Source organism: Aythya marila (assembly GCF_965140915.1).
Source record: "Aythya marila genome assembly, chromosome: 3".
NCBI lineage: Eukaryota > Metazoa > Chordata > Aves > Anseriformes > Anatidae > Aythya > Aythya marila.
In genome coordinates, this window is record NC_139044.1 from 43,916,740 (window position 1) to 43,936,224 (window position 19,485).

Below are 19,485 nucleotides of genomic sequence, written 5' to 3' on the forward strand. Positions count from 1 at the left end.
ACAATCAAAAAACCAACACTATAGTTTTGGTAATACATTTTAAGGAAATACGCTTTTACTTAATCTGAGTAGGGAACATTTTTGCATAACAGGGTTTAACAAAATCTTTTTTTTTTTTTTTTTTTTTGAGTAAAAAAAGAAACATATGATTGTAAGATGTGTTCTGTTATTGTTATAGGTCTTTAAAATATGTTATATTGTCTTTAAAAAGTTATTGAGAGTGACTAATATGTGCTTTTTTAATACATATAAAAAGGTGACATAACTTCTAATATGAAGATACAGAAAAATGAGTGTAAGTCAGAAAATAGATTTATATGACTGCGAAAAATTTATGCACTGAAAACGTTTAGTACTTTTCTTTTGGTAAAAAGTGAATTTCTGCCATGTGATGAATACCTATTGTGTGAATGTCAGGAACAAAATAAATTAATATGTGTACAAATTCCTACCAAATTCTGCAGTGTGAGTTTATTACATTCATACAAAAAATGTTTTAAATGTGAAATGAATACCTAGTGTGTGTTTTGTTGTAGTGGCATGTGATTTTTATGAATGAAAGAACAGCACATTATATCCTTGTTGCTTTCAAACTTAAATCATCAGAATCTCTTTATAGGGGATGGAGAGCAGCTGGCTTGTGGGCTGGTTGACAAGACTATACTGATATTCGATGCCAATCTCACCGATACGTGTAATGTTTTTTCAGGTAAACTTATGAATTACATAATTAAAAGGATAGTATACAATTGTGTTTAACCTAAAGTGGTGTATTAATTAAAAAATTCTACTTACATTACCCTGAGAAGAATGGGGGTGGGAGATGCTTCTGATTCAGGAAGCATAAATTATTTCTCTGACTGGTTAATTTTGCTCTAGAATTGAACTGCCCACCAGTTTTTCAAATTTCTCAGTTTTCTGGGAGGTAAATAGTAGCAATGTATCACAGTATATATTACAATCTGCAATGTGTGGGTGTTGTATGGATGTGTATTACAATAGTTAAGTAGAAATAGGAAAAGCAATATATTGCAATAATAAAAATATTGTGTATACTGCAGTAATATATTCTAATAGATTATTAGCCAAAAAATGACTGATGATTTGGCAAATTATGTGATTGGTGTGAAACTACGTACTTCTAAATTTGAACTATTTGAAATAGGAGGAACTGTTCCTATGGAGAAACCCGTGCCTGTAAATTGTATGTGTGCATACATTTGTGCATTACTTTACATTGTAAAATTAGCCTTTAAGAGTTCTAAATTTCTATAGGCAAATTTTTTATAGCAGTAAATGTTATGACTAAAATTCATAGAGCAAGACTGACTTTGTGGAAGGTCATAATGGAAAATACCTGCTGTTTACTAGTAGGCCTTATCTAGAATAAAAGCAGACTATTTTCAGTATTTTTAACAATTTTCAAAAATTATTTCTAAGTAAAAACCTTTGTTTGTTTGTTTTTTGAGTACCTTTAATTGTATTTTGTGGAAGAATCTGTGGAAAAAAACCAACACTGTCCATGGAAAAATTACAAAATATGAATATTGATGCTCAGTCATAGTATGAAGTGTGTTTAAAAATAGGAACTATTAAGAAGATTGACATTATTGATATCCTTGAAACAAATTGATAATACTTTTTTTAAACTGGCATCTGCCATATTTTAGGACGCTTCTGTATGAAATAGTAATATTTCATAGGCTGTGGTGTTAACAGACTTCTTAAGCCAGCTAGGCTTGGAAAGTTATCTTTGGTTTCCTATTAAATACATCTATGAATTCATCACATAAGAAATTGATGAAACCACACTATTTGGCTTTTCCCAGATCATGGTTTTCAAACACAAGGAATAATATTTATTGAGACAAACACAAGATATTTTTGTTAATTGAAATCAAACCCTTGGCAAAGCCCAAACTGCCAGCAGCAAAAACAGAATCATGGAGCATCTTGCATGTAGACTTTAATTTTTTTTCTGCTTTTAGTCTGCTTTTTTTAATGCTTCTGCTTTTTTTAATCTCTCTTTAATTCACAGACTTCAGTACTGTTATTATTAAAATGTGCCCAGTTGGGTGTGCTTTGAATTTTGATTTTTCTTACTTAACAAGACAACATGTTTTCCCCAGAGTAAGTGTAGCGCTGAAGTGTTATGCCTAAATATTCCCAGGGAGATCAAGATCATACCTGCTTAACTTCTCTTCTACTTGGGATCATTTAAAACTAAACAAAACAAAATACGTTAATAATGAAAGGCTTTGTCTTTCTATAAAATAAAACCTCAAGACACTGTTCCTGGATTCAGTTTGTGACTTGCACAATGAATTTACTCAAATTAATTGGTGTTACATGAAGAAAAACATTTATTTAACTTTATAGATTTATAGGGGGGGAGGGGGGGAGGGGAAGAGAAAAAAAGACCAAAAAGACCTTATTGCCCTGCCCATAAGGTGTATATTCAACTATTACCTCACACAAAGAGGAAATCATCACTAACACTGCCTCCATTAGTGGCCACAGTGCAGATCATGTCAGCCATTCCAAGGTGTATGTGATATGGAGATTATGTGATATGGAGATTATTTGCTACAGAAAGTGACAGTCATTAAGGTGTTACGTACAAGTTCTTTGTCTTGTTTTGCAAAGAAAAAAATATATATATCGATAAACTGTTCTACTGACAACTGGCTTTGTGCTGTTAATTTCCTTAGTTTTTGCTAGCTGCTATTTAATTTCTTTCATTGATATCTTTAATTTTCTGTTCTCCATTCTCTTTTCTGATGCACTACTGAAAAGAAGTGCCATCCACATTACACTTCCGGGAGCATAAGAACGCAACCTGTGTGCACAGTTCTTTTCAAAACCAGTGTAAACTGAGACACTACTGTAGGGAGAAGGAATTTCAGACCATCAGTTACTTGTTTATTTCATTCATGTAGTTCTGCACAGTTTAGATTATCATGAAATCTACTTTATCTTCTTCTTTAAGTACCACTTTAAATATATCTACATTAAAAATCCTTGTTTGGAAGTTTATATATATATATAAATTTATTTATAAATTATTTATATTATATTCTTTTTTCTGTAAAAACTTTGAATTACTCCTACTCAGTTGCACTCAATGGCAATTTAAATCTTGCTTTCTGATTGAGAAATGAAAATGAACAGTATTTTATTAAACAAACAAACAAACAAACAAAAACAAGGCAGTAATAAACCTGAATATTGCTGATAGTTGAAAACACTTTTATAATGCTCCATCAGTGAAGAGTGGTGTAACAGCAGCAGTTTTACTTTAAGCCTAATCTATTCAGTTTTGTTCCCTGAAGTGCTCAGTTACAGTTTTAAGCGTCTCTGCATTCCTCTTAGTGTTGGCTCTTCAGGTGTCTGTGTCCTATTGTGAATTGCAGGTGATGTTGGCCAGCTTTAAAAGGGTTACAGCCAGCACGGCCCTTTTGAAGAACTCTTTTTACAAAACCAGCTGCTGTCCTTCTCAATGTGTTTCAAGACTGGGGAACCCTGAGTAAAGCCTGTTTTGAAGCTTACTGGCTTCTTGCAAGCCAGCTGGCATCATCTTCCCATTGCTTTGGGATTGGGGGACCTAGAGTGAAGAAATTCTTAAGCTTTTTACACAGCCTTTCCAATTTTCCAAACCTCAGATTTTCCTAAAGTTTCTCATGTTCCTCACCACTTTGGAAAACTGTTTTGTATATTTTAGTCAGTATTATCCCCTCCTCCCCCCCCCCCCCCCCCCCCCTTTTTTTTTTTTCATGCAGATAATTTAAGGCTTCCAAATGAGTTTACAAAACCAAAGCCTCCAAATAAACTTTTACTTTAAGGGAAAAAATAAGTACAGTACTTACATATATACTTACTTACCCAGTACTCATGCAGTTTTCTGGTGAAAGTTTTATGGTTTTGGTAATTGAGAATTAAATTATCTTGTTTATAAACCTTTCTGTAGCTATATGTTACCATAGAAGATTTGAATTGCTGAGGTAAATCGATTAGCTCTCCTCTAATTTAAAATGAAAATATTTCATATATATCTTCCATTGGCTAAAGAGAAAATGTGCACAAGAGGGCAGCATAAGAACTTCGAATGTTTTAAGTTTAGATGAGATTTTTTTTAGACTTCATCTGGACAAATTAGGAGCATAGTATAGGCCAAAGTTTTTAAATTTAGTTTGGATATATGTTCTTCTTTTCTGATCTTTTTGATCAGTGTCAATATAATTTTAGAAGCAATTAACAATTTTACCTTTTGGATGATGTCTGTGACTTTTGAAGTTCTTTCTTTGTAAGTTCCTGATCTTGTTTTTAACTTTGTGACACCAAAATGGTAAAGTCTGATTCTTGCCAGGTCTTTTTCCTGTTATAGAGAAACTATAATACTTTAAGCCATAATTTTTGAACAGGTTATTAGTTTTTATTTAACTAATGAGCTAGTCCTGTTGAAGCTGCTGTAGTAACCCTTGCATTGTGTTTTTCCAAAAACAGCTAGCTCAGTAATAAAAACCTAATGAATAAAACAAAATATTGCAGCTTTTTGCAAGGTCTTAAGTGGCCTCCAGATTATATCTAATACATATTCTGTCTAACATCCAATTTGATTACCATCTAATACTCAGATTTTTTCTGTTGGCTAATACTGTAACTTTTTCCTTAAAACTGAATTTCAAGAATGTTTCTTGAAAATATTCCCCCAATGACTTTGAAAAATGAGATTGAGTGTTGTTTGTGGATAAGTTAGATTGCTGATTCTTTTATAACTGCTGATATTTCTTGCTTAAAAACACTGAACTTTGAAGTTAGTATCAGTTGTTCTGTGCCTGAGACTTCTAGAATATGTATTTATTTGCCATAGCCATGGTGAGTTTCTGTACTTTTTTGGGAATCCTTCTGGGACTCACTAGCTTTGCCTTTCTGACTTTCTCCTTGTAAATCATCATCCCACTGATTACATTGTTTTCCTTTGCAATATCTGGTTGTTTGCAGCTCTGAAAAATCAGTCGCTAAGCACAGGAAGTTTAGCCTTCCAAATAAGGTTCATATGAAGCCTGACTCAGATCCTGAAGCCCTTTGATGCTAGAGTAAACTTCCTGGGATCCATGAGTTTACTTTGGGCTGAACCTTTCCAAAGAAGTGCATTTTTTGCAGACCCATGATAAAAAAATTAACCAGGCATTACAAGGTCCGGGCTGCTGAATTCAGTTTTGCTGGTCTTCCAAATCTCTGTTATTAGGACTGTGCAGAGTCAAAGCAATCTGGGATGAAACAATTAGGTTAACTTATCAGTCAGAGCAAAATAATACATGATCATCAATATTGCGGACTAAATACTGTTCTTCAGGCCTCTCCATGAACCAAATACGGGCTAGCAGGCAGGCGCAAAAAGCTGTAGTCTTATATGAAAATCATCCTGTTTGCCGTTTGGCCATTGCAGCAGATCATAGGGCTCTGGACCTTGACCATCCTAGCTACATTTTGAAATATTTGGTAGCGATGTTGTCGTTGATAGTTGTTTCATTCACTCTGTCAACAAGAGGATGAAACCAAATGAAACTATTCTCTTAACATCCTTGTCTGGGTAGTCTCTTTCAGACTGGCATTTAGGTCTCTGTGAATAAAAAGAAAGCTTTTCCAGACATTAGGAGTACTGATTAGAAGTATTACAGGTTGATGGTCAAGCTTCTGTTTTCCATGGAAGGGTCCATTCCCCCCCCCATTATGGAGTAATTGTAATCCAATTCAGGGCTAATATAACTCTGAGACAGTCAATATTTAATGAAAAAGAAAAGTACAACAATTGTAGCAGAAAGGCTCACTATTAATGACAGCAGCCTTATAACCACTAAGCGCTTCTTATTCAGTCTGGTGTGGGGATAAAATTTATTAATATCACTGTGGCAGCAAAGATCTGTAAATATGTTTTTGTTGCTAACTCATAAGTATGTTTCTTTGCTCTGTATTTGTCTAGCACCATGTTGTAGTTCTAGCTGAGTCAAATCTGAATTACAGGAAGCTGAAGAAAATTTAGCTACTAGTTTGTATTCTTTTAAAATGTTAATGTCTTTAAAACTTAAATGTTTTTTTATGTTATAAAGCTTTCATAAAAGCCCCCTTATAGCAATGGAGGCAATATCTTACAAATGCGTATGAGATTTCAGGTAGAATATCTTGATATTTCTCTGATCTTATTTCATTTAGTGAACTTTGATTATTAATAGGAGATACTTTTTTCCATATATTTTGATGGAATAAAAAAACAATCAATGAGTGGTTTACTGTTACTAGCTTTAATTCAGCCATTTGAAGCCTGTATTTAAAACGAATTTTAATATTGTGTATAACTATATTGAAACAATATGATTAACTCTGGAGAAATGTATAAATGCAAGAAATGGGCTTTATGATATTTTCATTATTGTTTTTATTAGGTCATGATGGTGCAGTTAACTCTGTTGGCTGGAGTCATGACAAGAAGCGGTTAGTTTCTGCATCAGAAGACAGAACCGTAAGGGTCTGGTCAGTCTGCAAGAATGAACCTGCCCTAATTCTGGTAACTAGAAACTCCTGTTAGGTTAGTTCAGAGGACACTATTTTGCACTTTCATCTACTTGTAATGGTTCTGTAGAAAGAACATATGGCCTGATTTTCAGAGCTACTGACTGGTTGTCATTCCAACTGATACTACGATCCAGGTGGACTCCCTTGACTTCAAATTAGGCTTTCATCATGACAATTTGTGAAAAAAGCCTGGTAGCCAAGTCTAGTAGGTATGTCAGGAAGTTTTGTTTTTAATGTCTGCTATGTGTTTTCTATTTGCGTTGGCTCATCTCTGCTTCATTTTAGTCTACTCCAGAGTTTGGATGGAAGTTTAGTGTCTGAGGCTAGATTGTATTACATTTAATTGGCTATAAACTATTGCTATCAATTATACTGCCAACTCATTTAAGCAGAATGAAAACTTTGTTTTGAGATTAATAGACATAAAAACTAGGAAGGGCCACTACGTATCAGGTTAACCTTCTGTCATGTGGTCAGATTAACAGGGAGATTATGTTTTAGCACCAGGTATCTCAAACAAAAAATATTCAGTGTCTTAGAATCTGTTCTTACTAATATATTTTTTTTAACAGGGCAAAGGTATGTTTCATAAGGCTATACGCTTCGCGCAGTTTTATTTTATGGATGCATTTATATTGCTGTGTTGTGGAGCTGAATTTCATCTATTAAGTTTCCATGTAGACACAACCAAGGACGACTTAAAACAGTGAGTTAAATCTTTCGTTAACAGAGCATTGAAAATACATGAAATACTGTTTGATCTGAGTTTTTTTTTTTTTTTTTTTTTTTTTCTGGGAAGGGATAAGGGGGATAGGATAGTTTGGTAGAGGAAAGAGGCTATCTTAGGAAAAATATTATAGAAGAAAGAATTAAACAGATAGTAAAAGCTAATAGTAAAAGGTCTTTATTCTTGCATAATTAAAAAAAGGGAATGTCTATTTTTATAGTGCATACCTTATCTGGTGCAAATAATATTTCTATTGCTTTTAATAGTTGGGGACCTTCTGAACTTTACTTTCTGTCTGTTTACATTTTACTGTGCATTAATATATTAAGTCACCTTTGAATAGCTATTGCAGTTCCTTCTCTTATGGGAGTATTTCTAAATACATTTTCTTTCAGGGACTCCAATATGCTCTGACTGTCTCCTACCTTTTATGTTAAATGGAAGTGGATTGCTTTCATCATTTTCACTGGCTTTCTACCTTTTATGTTGTATCTAATTACTTCTTCTATTAACTTATTTTTCCCTTTTGTTTCTTCATGGTTAGGCATTCTTCGTGTACTTTTTACTTACACTGTTCTATTGATCATTAAGTGGCTTCTTCTTTCTGATCTGGAATCATTTTTTTGTATTAAATCTGTATGATACACTTTTTCTGATCTTTTAGTTCATAATTGTAGCTGAAGTGTTTTATTACCCTTTTACTAAGTCTCTCAGCTCTTCTTTTGCTCTTGCTGGCTTTCAGCAGTATTGTGTATGCTCACATATAAATGTATCTGTTTAGACACAATAGCGTTTAAAAAACATTGAAGAGATATTTTGCTTTGTTTTATATTACCACTATAGATCTTCAGTAGAAGGCAAATAGACTTTGGTGTTGTAATCTTATTTCTATTAGTCGATACTGTGAGTAGTGTCCATTTGTGATACTGAACAGTACTGAATCTGATTTTGGTTTGTAAATGGTTCAAAATAGTTGATTAATTGTCATTTTCAGTGACCTCCCTGGTTTTACTGTTAATCCACTGGCGCTTGTGATCCTTTAACTCATGTTTCTTGTCAAAATCCTTAATGGAGGCAGTTGCTGTGGCTTTTACTTGTATGGTTTTAGATGTAAAAGACTGGTCTGAACTACCTTTAAACTAGCTAGTTCAGTTGCTAGACGTAGAATGTGGTATGGACATAGAACCCATCCATGAAGTTTTGCAAGGACTTCGGCACTGATCTTCCTCTGTGTTTCTGAAATTACTTTGTTAGAAGTGTGTAATATCCTGATATAAAACTGTTAATGTGTGTAGGATTGTGCTTATATCAACACTTCTGTTATTGCCATGTTCTCAGTATTCCTTGATGGATTAACACTAACTCAAAAATATGCAATTAGACTCGCTCAGATGTTAGTAATGCCAAAAGAGCAAACATAATTGTAGACATTACAACAAATCCACAAACTAGTCTGAGGCCTGGTTATATGCATCTATTAAAAAAAAAAAAAAAAAAAAAAAAAAAGTACTGAAGGTTAATTTGCTTTGACATTTTCTTGTGGCTTCCTTCCAGTTCATTTCCCAGCATTTCATTTATGAAATGCTGTGTCATTCCTTTTGTTTCTCACAACTTTTTAATTCTGCCTTCTGAGTCAAGTTTGGAAGAATGCTCGAATGGAGCTGAATCAAGGAAAAGCTACATCTAACTCCTGAAGTGTGCTTTATACCTTTAATTAGCAGAGCATGGCAATGCCATCTGGCTAACCAATTAACTGTTACTATATTTCAAATATGAAGACAATACAATAACAAATCAGTGTTTCTCTGCCTAGAGCTTTCAAAGAACTACCCATAAGTATGAATTAGTGAAGCACCACAACAACTTAGTTAAGAGGTTAAATATTGGTTCAGCTTTAAAACTGGAATTAAGAAGTGGAAATAATAATAAAAAAAAGTTCTTTATAAATGTTATAGAGGATATTTACTGCAGCTCTGGGAATAGAATACAGATCTCTTTACTTCTACAACTATGATTAATCTCAAAATTATTCACCATCTAAACAAGTTTATTTATGTTCTCCAAAAGTACTGTTGAATTTCCACTGTCATCAGCAGTTGCGTATGCTGATATAAAGAAGGGTAAATTATTCTGTTTAATTTCTTTAAAGTTCTTAATTACCTTTAATTTGCACAAGAATTTGAGCAGAACAAAATATCTGTGAGGTTATCATTTCATTTTTATAGTTAGTTTCATGTGTTACTTTAAAGATAAGAAACAGCAATTTAAAATTAAGTTAAAATGAAGGAAACTGCCTTCCAGTAAAAGAAACATTGCATTTTAAAGCCATTATATAATGTCTACTATGATGAAATGTGAAGCTACTAGCTAGCACATTTTATAGATGGGCGAAGAAAAGGCCATGGTAAGTGGATTTAAAATTTAGCATGCTGTTGATAAATAGAAGAGTGTTAATTTCAGGTACATCTGTTAATATTTAACAAGATCACTATATTCATGCAAACAACTTTAAATCACTTTAGACTTCTTAATAAAATGGACAGTGTAGACCAAGTTCAGCAGTATGATAATATGAATGTTCTAAGCTTGGTTCCTTAGAGCTTTAGCCATTAGTTCAAAGACCTGAAACACTCTTTGATCGTCTCAGAAAAGAAATTATTCCTGTAAGTGTGCCACCCATGGACGTTTGTTAGATACACTAAAATGGAACTATAGTACTTACAGTTTCATTGGAATTATTTTAATGCATAGAAGTGTCTGCATTTAGAATACAATATGGAAATTTTGATTTCTTGTGGCGTGTTGACACTGCCTGGCAGAGTGATGTTGATCACAGATTTGTCTTATATGTATGAATATCATGTTTCTTTTCATCTGAAATAGTTTAGTTACCAAATTTAATAGAATTCAGCAACAAGTAAAAAGATCTGTGGCTTTAATTTTAATAATAAAATAAAGCATTTTGCTTTGTTTTGTAATTCCAATGGGATTTTACTGGTGGCCACATATCATTACTTATTTCATTAACGCTAGCATTCATTTGATATTTTTTTCAGATACAAACAGAGAATTTTTTGCAAATTGATCCAGAAATTTCTCATGGCTTCAACAATGGAGATTACCAGCCTTTCAGCAGTAAATGATTTCTACTCTTGTATCTTTTTTAACAAATTATTATTTTTTTAAAAAAACAACAAACAACTTTGGATTTAATGACAAGGAAAGAATTTCAGTTAAAGTAATTAACATTTGATTCTTTCTTTTTTACTACTCTTTTTCTATTAGTGTAGAAATACCATATTTTTTGTGATACCAAAGTTAAGCCTTTGTATTTTTTTTATGGCTAAGATTTGTGATTTTTGCATGTAAAGCACTAAATACAACAAAACCTTTATGTGTTATATATATATATACACAAATATATATATATATATGCTTTAATTTATTTAGATCAATTTTGCTTTAACACAGAGAACTTTGCAGATATTGTTCTTACAGCTGGCAGCAACCGAGCATTGGAAGTTTTTGACCTCAATGAAGGCCGAAGCACAGCAGTGATTCCAGAAGTTCATAGTAGATCAGTCCATCAGATCTGCCAAAATAAGGTTTATATATTGCTGTATACTGATAGTACCACAAGGACCTAATTCTGTGTGATAAAGGCATGTCTGCAGACAAGATCTCATTCATTCTCTTGTGGAAAGCAAGCAGCAGTAGGAATGACTGAACAAGCCTGCTAGCAGGGCAGTATATCTTACCCTTTGCCTTACTTGGGCCAGACTGTAATACTGCAGTTCAATAGGAACCATTAATTGTAAATATTTACAATGTTTGTAATCTGCTAGCCATTTTTATAGCTTTTAATACTTTCCATATTTTTGACCTGCATTTTTAACATGCTGTTTAGAAAACAGAAGGCTTTTCCATGCTGATTTGTTGAAGTAATAATGTAGATGTTATTTAACATTCATACTGAATTTTGATATCTCAAAATACTCCATGACAAAGAGGAAACCAATTTAACACTCAGTTCTTGCATGGGGAAATAAAGGGAGCTGTAAAATTCTAATAAGTCTTATAACCTATTCTAGCATCTTATTGTATTCTTTTTTTACCAAGGGCCAAAATTGTTATATAGTGTTCTGAGTGTATTTCTTACACTAGGGGCTACATATTCCTCCAATATTCTGCTCCTGACATGGGAACAAGAAGTTTATCATTTGTGTATTTACTGATATCATCATTGTTATTACAATTAAAAGCAAAAAAGATTAAAAAAAAAAAGTTACAGCAACAAAACCAAATCTATCAAAAAAAAAAAAACCAACAACCAAACTTTTTTACAACAGCAGAAGGCTATTCTCAGAGTAAATTCCTATTCCTATTGTTGTTCTCCTTCACTGTTTATAACTGCACTGTGTATAAATAGGGTTTCTTACAAGTAGAGGTAGCTATAAGCTTCTTGGATGTGCAAGTTGAAGAAGAAGGTGAGATAAAGGGCCTTGTACAGTTTCTTGACCCAAAAGATTATGTGAGAAAGGAATAAATTGGAAGTGATAGGAGTACAGATTTTATTCACTCTATTATCTAAGAGTTTATTGCTCTTATAGGGAAGCTGTCAATCTTTTTTTTTTTTTTTTTTCCTGCTATGAAAATTATTTTCTTCCATTTCAGAGTATGTTGTGTAAAGTAGCCATAAAACAGCCTTAAGCCAAGCAATGGTTTATTTATTTTTTTTAATTTATTTTATTTTAGAACAGGGCCTTTAGAAAGAAAACAATCTGCACATAGTGGCATATTATGTGAAATTTCTTCTACTGTGAAATGCCCATGGAAACCTGGGCTTTTTTTTTTTTTTAACGTTTTGAATAAATGTTTGATTTTTTTATACTTGAACATTTATGTCTCCTCTTGAAAAATGGTCCATTTTAAACTGTGCCATAATTGCTTTCCATGTTACTTGAATCTAACACTAGAAATCAAAGTCAGTCCTGTAGGCTTAGCAAGAGATTGAAATCAAGTCTTGTGAGCAAATAGCATAATGCTATACTGCTATAATAATTTATAGTGTGGGCTTAACATACTTGAAGAGTAGATGATCTTGAACTGTTTCTCTCCTTTCAGCCTGATTTTCAGTCACTTTTATGTTAATATATCATGCCCAAGTATGTCATGATGGAAATACACTGTTGCATCCTGAAGGCTTGCAGGTAAAAATCATCAGGGAGGAATCATGAATTCATAGCCTTTAGAAAATGCCATTAGAAGGTAAACCAGTACAAGGTGCTGGGAACTGAGGAGAGCCATATTTTTCAGAAAATTGGCTTGGATTTGCCATTTCTCAATCAGTTTTCTTGTTTGTGCTTTTAGTACTTGAAACCAAATGACAAAATATACAGAATGTGCAACTTACTTTCTATGTAAACGAATGATAGGTTCCTCTTGCTAGTTTGTTGAATCTCATGAGAGAATTTAGGTTTGTAGTCTTATATGTCTTATGTAACTATTCTATAAAGTTGAATCCAAAGTCATCTGTTTCATTCAGAAATGGAAAGAAAAATTGCTCAGTATTACAATGGAGTGGATGGCTTTTAAACCCTCATCTTTGGGCTTTTTTTCTTTTTTCTTTACATGTGAAATTTGATTTGAATGTTTGGAAATCTATTCCTGTACATTCCTGCTGGAATGCCTACTGTGTTAGGTTTGGTTGAGTATGGCTCTTCATTCCTATTTGGAAAGCCCTTGCTTCTGTGGGTTGAAAACAGTTCCTTATTACTACTTTTGTATAACTCTGTGGGTTTTCCTGAGCGATGTGATCTGGTAAAACACTTAAAATTGTGCTATTTCAGTACTATTTGTTACACACACAGGCTTAAAGTTTTGGCTTTTCTTTTTGCTTGGTCAGCTGAGTGGCTTCAGGTTATTTAATCAAGAAAAACTTTAAAGCTGTGGACAAGTATTCTCTTGGGAGAAAAACTAGAGACGTGGTATAGCAAAGAAAATTGACCATTTGGGGGAAAATTATAGATCAAGGTTCTCAATTATTTTTTCAGTTATATAAAATTAATACTTTAGATAGGTCTGTAGGAAAATTATATCATCAGCTCTTTTGTTACATTAGTATAATTTCAACTGTTAGAGTAAATATAACTTGGAACATTTGCATTAAGAGAATATGCTGAAATAATTTATAGTGTACACATAGTATTCTGCATATTTTTGTAATTCTATATCCTGTTTAAAGTGCAAAATACATTGGAATCTAAGGACGTGACTACCTTAGCTACTGGGGAGGGGTAGTGAAGTAGAAGCAAATCTGTGGAATGAAATAGTTGGTTTTAAGGAACCAATGCCCACACCTTAAGATTTATGGAGGCTTTCCTGTAGGTTTAATGCTCACTACTGATTGCAATGCATTATGTATATTCTTGAAGTGCATTTTCTGTTTTGGCTTCATGCAAAAACAAGTGAGTTCCCACGCTCCAACATTGCTTTTGGATGCAACCTGAACAGCATTAAGTGGGAGAGATTGGGAGTTTGTTTTTAATAAATAATAATAATAAAGATAAAATATATTTAGAGGGTCTTTATAAAACACTAATGAAGATCTGGTTGAATTAAATGTGGGAGAAACCTGTCTGCAAGTTCTCTGTTGCATTTATGGGGGATTCTAGCAACATACAAGACCAGCATGAGATTAATTTATTGCTGAATAATACTGCTGTGCAGCTGTAAGCAAGCACATATAACTTGCAGTGTAATTACTTTACATAGTTCTTTTTGTCAGTTCTGGAGATTAGTTGCAAGAAATGACATTGATTTATCTCAGCCTTCAGGGTACTTGATTAAGCTTATTTTATCACTTGGAATATGTTTTTTACTGTAGACATTGTTTGATGTATGGTAGAAGAGTATGCAGAATCTTCTTCCTGAACAATTTAGGAGAAAATTGCAAATATCTATATCTATATATCTGTGTGACTTTATATATATATATATATATATATATATATATATATAAATATAAAATACTTGGCTGCACTGATGTTTATAAAGTATATCTCCTAGAAGATGGAGTGCTAATTTTTACTTAATGCAACCCATTTTAACCAATGTCTGTGAATCTTGTAATCTTGTTTCCTTTTAGAAATGTATTATTCTGAATATGAAAATGTATTTAGAAGATAAGTGGGAGTGAAAATTAAATAAAATTGTCATATTACTTGTACGTGCATATAACCTGCTGCTGAATCAGTTTCTGTAAAGCTACTCCTGGATTATGTGTGTGACACAACAGAAATTTAGAATGTGTTACAGGTAAATGTTCAAAAGAACGTTCAAATATTTAAATATCAACTAAATCTCAGAATCTGTGGCCTTACTCTTCTGTCTAATTTTGAAAATCTCCCTCTTTGGCCTATCAAAGAGAACTAATGTAAAAGTCATCTTTCACGAAATTATTTTAAGTTTAGTTATGTGTAGCATATCCCGTGTTGCAGAGGCAGTTATTAGTACAATAAGGTCTTGCTTTATTAATGATATCCTGAAGATGACATACTACTCTACTGAACCATTACTTGCCACAGCATAGATAAAGAAAGCTGTAGTCTAGCTACAGCTTTGAGTAGCTTTGTCTTTAGCTTTAGGAATGTGTTGAATCATCCTGACTATAATTACTGTAAAATCAGACCATACCCTTGCATGAGATAGAGGCTGCCAATTTTATTACAGCTGATGAAAACTTATCACTTATCTGAAACATGAGCTGTGCAAAGAAATCTCTGTTCTTGCTAATGTTTTGTGTAATATTGCAAATTAATATAGAGTACATGCTCATTGCTCATACAGTGTGGGGGGAGAGAGAGAGAGAGAGAGAGAATAAGTACATGGAATGTTTCCTATTGTAGGCTAGGAAATTGCTGCAATCATCCCTCCTCTTTTCAGGTGAAATGTGAGTATGGTGGTTGTCCTGCCCATTCCTACTGGCTCTTCTTTCCTGGAGAAGAAAGCAGTAGCAGCAACAGGATGGGACTTCTAACTGGTCTTTTATCTTGTCACTGTTCTCCATTTCACACTACACACCTACAACCACTTTCATTTTTTTTCCTCTTTCTCCTGTATGTAATTCCCCCTTCCTACTGTATTTTTTTTTTTTTTCCCTCTTCTGGCCATCCGCAGCCATGCAGGTTACTGTCCTTTCCAGAGCTCTTTCCAGAGCTCCTTCTGCCCTGATTATGTCTTCCCTCTCAAGTCCTTCAACCTCGGTGTCTTACAGAGGTGACAGGTGCAAGGACTGGAAGAAAGTAGCTTTGGGGAGGTAATGTCCATGAGGAGGAAGGGAAATGAAGAGAGCAGCATCACTGAAGCTCACTCACAGAAGGTTGGGATTTCTGTTTTAGTATGAAGAATAATTCGAAGCATCTTTAAATGCAGTATCAGTTATGAAGTCTAGTCATTTTAAACTCTGCTTTTAATGCAGAGGAATACTTCAGAAATGAAAAATTCAATAGTATAATGCTGAAGAATATTACAAAAATTACATGGATGCTGAGGAACAAATAGTCATTATTGAATGCCAGAGCAGAGAGAGGTGTAAGAAAGAAATCTTGGCTAGTAAACCTAGACAACCGTGTTAGTAAGAAGCTGCTCTGAGTTGCTACATGTTATAGTGAGATGAAGAATAATGAATGAAGTGAAAATGTATTTGCACGCTAGCATCGTGTATACTGCTGTACTTATCTTTTTCCTTTATCTTTCTTTAACTGTAGGAATAGCTGGATGTCTTAATACCATGCTGTTTAATTGTTTAATTTAAAAACCTTAAATTGCAACAACGGTTGAATGTAATGTGGTGTCTGTGTGTGTGTGTGTGTGTGTGTATATATATCATATATATATACACACACATATTGTGTATGTGTATATATGCCCACACATACATAAACTTATTTTCACTAAACCTATTCATCTGTTGTATAGAATAGAATTCTATTCTATCCATTGAATAGAAGTGTTTTCTTCAGGTCTTTCCTTATATTCTACAGAAGAGTATTTTTGTTGTGAGTTTGTGTTATTTCATCAACATTACACAAAGGAAACCAGGGCAAGAATGTATCAAGCATCTCTTGAATGGAATGTGGATATTCCAAAGCTTACAAAAAGGTCATTTTAGAGCTATACTTGTGGGTCTGTGTCAAATTTAAAATATTGGTTGAAGAAAAACACTAGAAGAAAAAGTATAAACTGCACAAAATCATAAGACTAAAACTCATGTAAGGAAGACGTTTTTCTGCATAGCATGCTTACTAGAAGGTTTTTGTTTATATTTGTACTGCTTTTGCCAAATCACTTCCCGGTTGTCACCTAGTTTAGATTAGTAGAGTTATTTAGGATTTGATTATATACAGAACCCTTAGGACTGGATCCAAAATAGTGCAACTTAGGTACTGAAGTCTGGGAGAGAAAACCACAAAAGACATGTCTAGCTCTTGCAGCTTGAGGTATGATTAAAGTTTACACAATTAAATTACTTGCAGAACTGTGGGCCTTATACTGCTTGCTTTGAAGTTCTATGATCTTGATTTAATTGAGCATATTAATGCTTATTAAAAATCTCAGCGTATTCTTGTTTCCTTAGCAAAGCCTCTTGGCACCAAATTGTCCTCAGTTGTTCAAGGACATGTATTCCACCAGAACTGCAATCTAAGTATTATATTCTTTATGACGTTCTTTTGCACCACTTGCACTTCCAGTTTTGTTCTCTGTGTTCACTTAACACTCTTCCCCAATTGCAATGTCATCTTCTTGTCCTGTCCTTGTTACTAGTTGACTGAGAGATGCACAATATTTGCATGCATGCCTGTTCTGAATGACACATGTTGGCTGGTTAGTGGCTTTCAAAACAAAGTCACTTAATGGCTGTTCTGGTTTGAATTTTTGTATGCTAATTACTCATTTACATGTATCTTGCGGAAATATAATTATCACTAGACTTTTATTTCTCTGTCAGATTGGATTTAAACAGGGGAGCAGGTTAAAAAATTCTAGATGAAAATCAGCAGACCGTATAGTTACTCAATTTCCTAATGAAACCATGTTTATGCTAATTACAGTCTTCAGAGATGTGGTGATGATACTGCTGTAGCTTCATGAAATAGCTTAGTTTTCAGGTCATTTGCTCAGAAAATGGCAGGTGGAGGTTCACTGCTCTCCTCCAACTGAGGATACTGATGGAAATCATCCACTTCTCACTGAAGTGAACCTTCACTCTTCCCTTAACCTATGTCATGGTACACAGGGCAGGCTTCAGAGAGAGAGAGGGAGCAAGAGAAAGTGTGGTGTAGCATGGAGGAAACAGCCACCTGGGAGGGGGATGTTCTGGTTTCCTGACCCTACTCTCAAAACTGCTTATGACATTTTTTAGTGCAGGTTATTACTAGACGCTAGTGGTGCCATTAAGCTCCCTTTGATGCAATGAGCAAATATTGCTATTCTGGCAATAGTAACTTCATCACACTTTGGCAAATAGTCTTTAGAGGTCTTACACCAAGCCTGACAAGGTGAACATCCTAAGCTAATTATAATGGATTTACATTGCCTTAATTTCTTGTTTTTCAAACAGTGATACAGCTTGACAATTTTGTTTTGATACATAAGATCACCTAAAGAGAAATGTTTATTGATGATTGCCGAATTATTACTTGACTTTTCATGGTTTCTGTTGGAGCCATGAGTGTTTTGCTTTGTATACTAATGTTTAAGTCACGTAATAAAATAAATCGACTGAAATATCAAAATTGTGTTCCTGTTTCTCAGTTTGGAAACCACTGAGATACAGAAATGGGTGTCAATTTGAGATCAGGTTATGCAGATTCGGAACTTTAGAGTTAACAGCACAGTTGTACTGCTGCAAAATGTACTTTTTGAGCAAGAGTCCATCATCACCAATAGCAAATATTTTGAGGGTATTGTGTCCTACCAGCAAGCACAATTAAAGAATACATTAATTTTCAGAGAAACAGCAAGGTTTTTGGTTTTCTCTCTAGGACCTTTTTGTTTAAAAGTACATTGGTCTATTTGCTAGGAAATGTATATGATGAAAAATGTAATAAGAAACTCAGAAATTATATAGTATTTGAACAGTCAGCTAATTTTTTCCTAGCTGTGGTGACAAACCTGTCTGAAGGTATGTATTTGCCTGTAAGGTGTGGAGTGCTTTCTGAGATAGCTATTGATTGATGCCTTTAACATAAGCCAACCAGACTGTTCAGATGATATTCATGGTATTTATATGTAATCAGTGAATTAGGTAGGCATTCTGTTGAACTGTGTCCTTTTAGGGGAAGCAATAAATATAGATTGCAGAGTGTGTTAACATATACTACTACTTTGTATTTTAGGATAGATTCTCATAAATTAACAGATGATAAAAAATGATAAAAACACGAAGGGATAAACAACATTCAGCTTGCATAGTATCCCAACTAGTATACTTTTTATAGCAATACTCAGTAGCAATTGTAGTTCGAGGATACAAGTATGGCTTTAGATTGGAAAAGTATGTTACTGACAAAACATCAGGGCAAGGAAGGACGGAACAAATTATTTATATTAATATTTGATCACATGTATTACTGTTCATGCTTCATAAAGTAAAGGAGTGTTGCTGGAAGTAAATATGCACTTGTCTAGAGAGTGTTTTTTATTAGACTCTGTGATGACTGGTGACTGAAGAAAGAAATGGTGAATAATTTCCAAATCACATAAATGAGGGTGCTCTGTAACTTAATGAACATCATCCTTTGGACAAATATTGTCTTTCTCTCTTGCAATTATTCTTTTTACAGAATGTATATACAGAGCTAATGTGAGAATGTGTAGGCTTTGTCTTTGTTGGAAAATCAGTGGCACAGTGTATTTCATTTCATCTGTTAGAGCAGGCTGTGGTAATCCTTAGTTTAGGAAGTGAAAACTCTTATAGTCTTTTTAGTTCTGAGTGCCCTGCTTTGTCTTACCATTTGGGGAAATTTCTTGAAAAAGTACTGGAGCACTTTCCACCCATACGCCAGTTTTCGCAAGGAATAGAAGATTCCTGGCAGTCAAGAACTGATTGCGGGAAAGGGCCTTGAGGTTTTTGTGATGTATTCAGCCAAATCAAGAATGTGAATGGTGGGGAAAGGAAAGAA

The 19,485-nt window shown here is 33.8% G+C and overlaps 1 protein-coding gene across 1 annotated transcript in view; it reads left to right on the top strand.

Moving 5' to 3' along the window:
• WDR27 (WD repeat domain 27) overlaps positions 1-19,485 on the top strand; it is a gene marked incomplete at both ends in the record, with an annotated part of 119,934 nt that overhangs the window by 21,002 nt on the left and 79,447 nt on the right. The window contains 5 exons of the mRNA XM_082756162.1: positions 620-709; positions 6,444-6,565; positions 7,146-7,279; positions 10,357-10,454; positions 10,784-10,905. Of these exons, the coding sequence (XP_082612288.1) occupies positions 620-709; positions 6,444-6,565; positions 7,146-7,279; positions 10,357-10,454; positions 10,784-10,905 (566 nt within the window). The remainder of the gene's footprint in view (positions 1-619; positions 710-6,443; positions 6,566-7,145; positions 7,280-10,356; positions 10,455-10,783; positions 10,906-19,485) is intronic.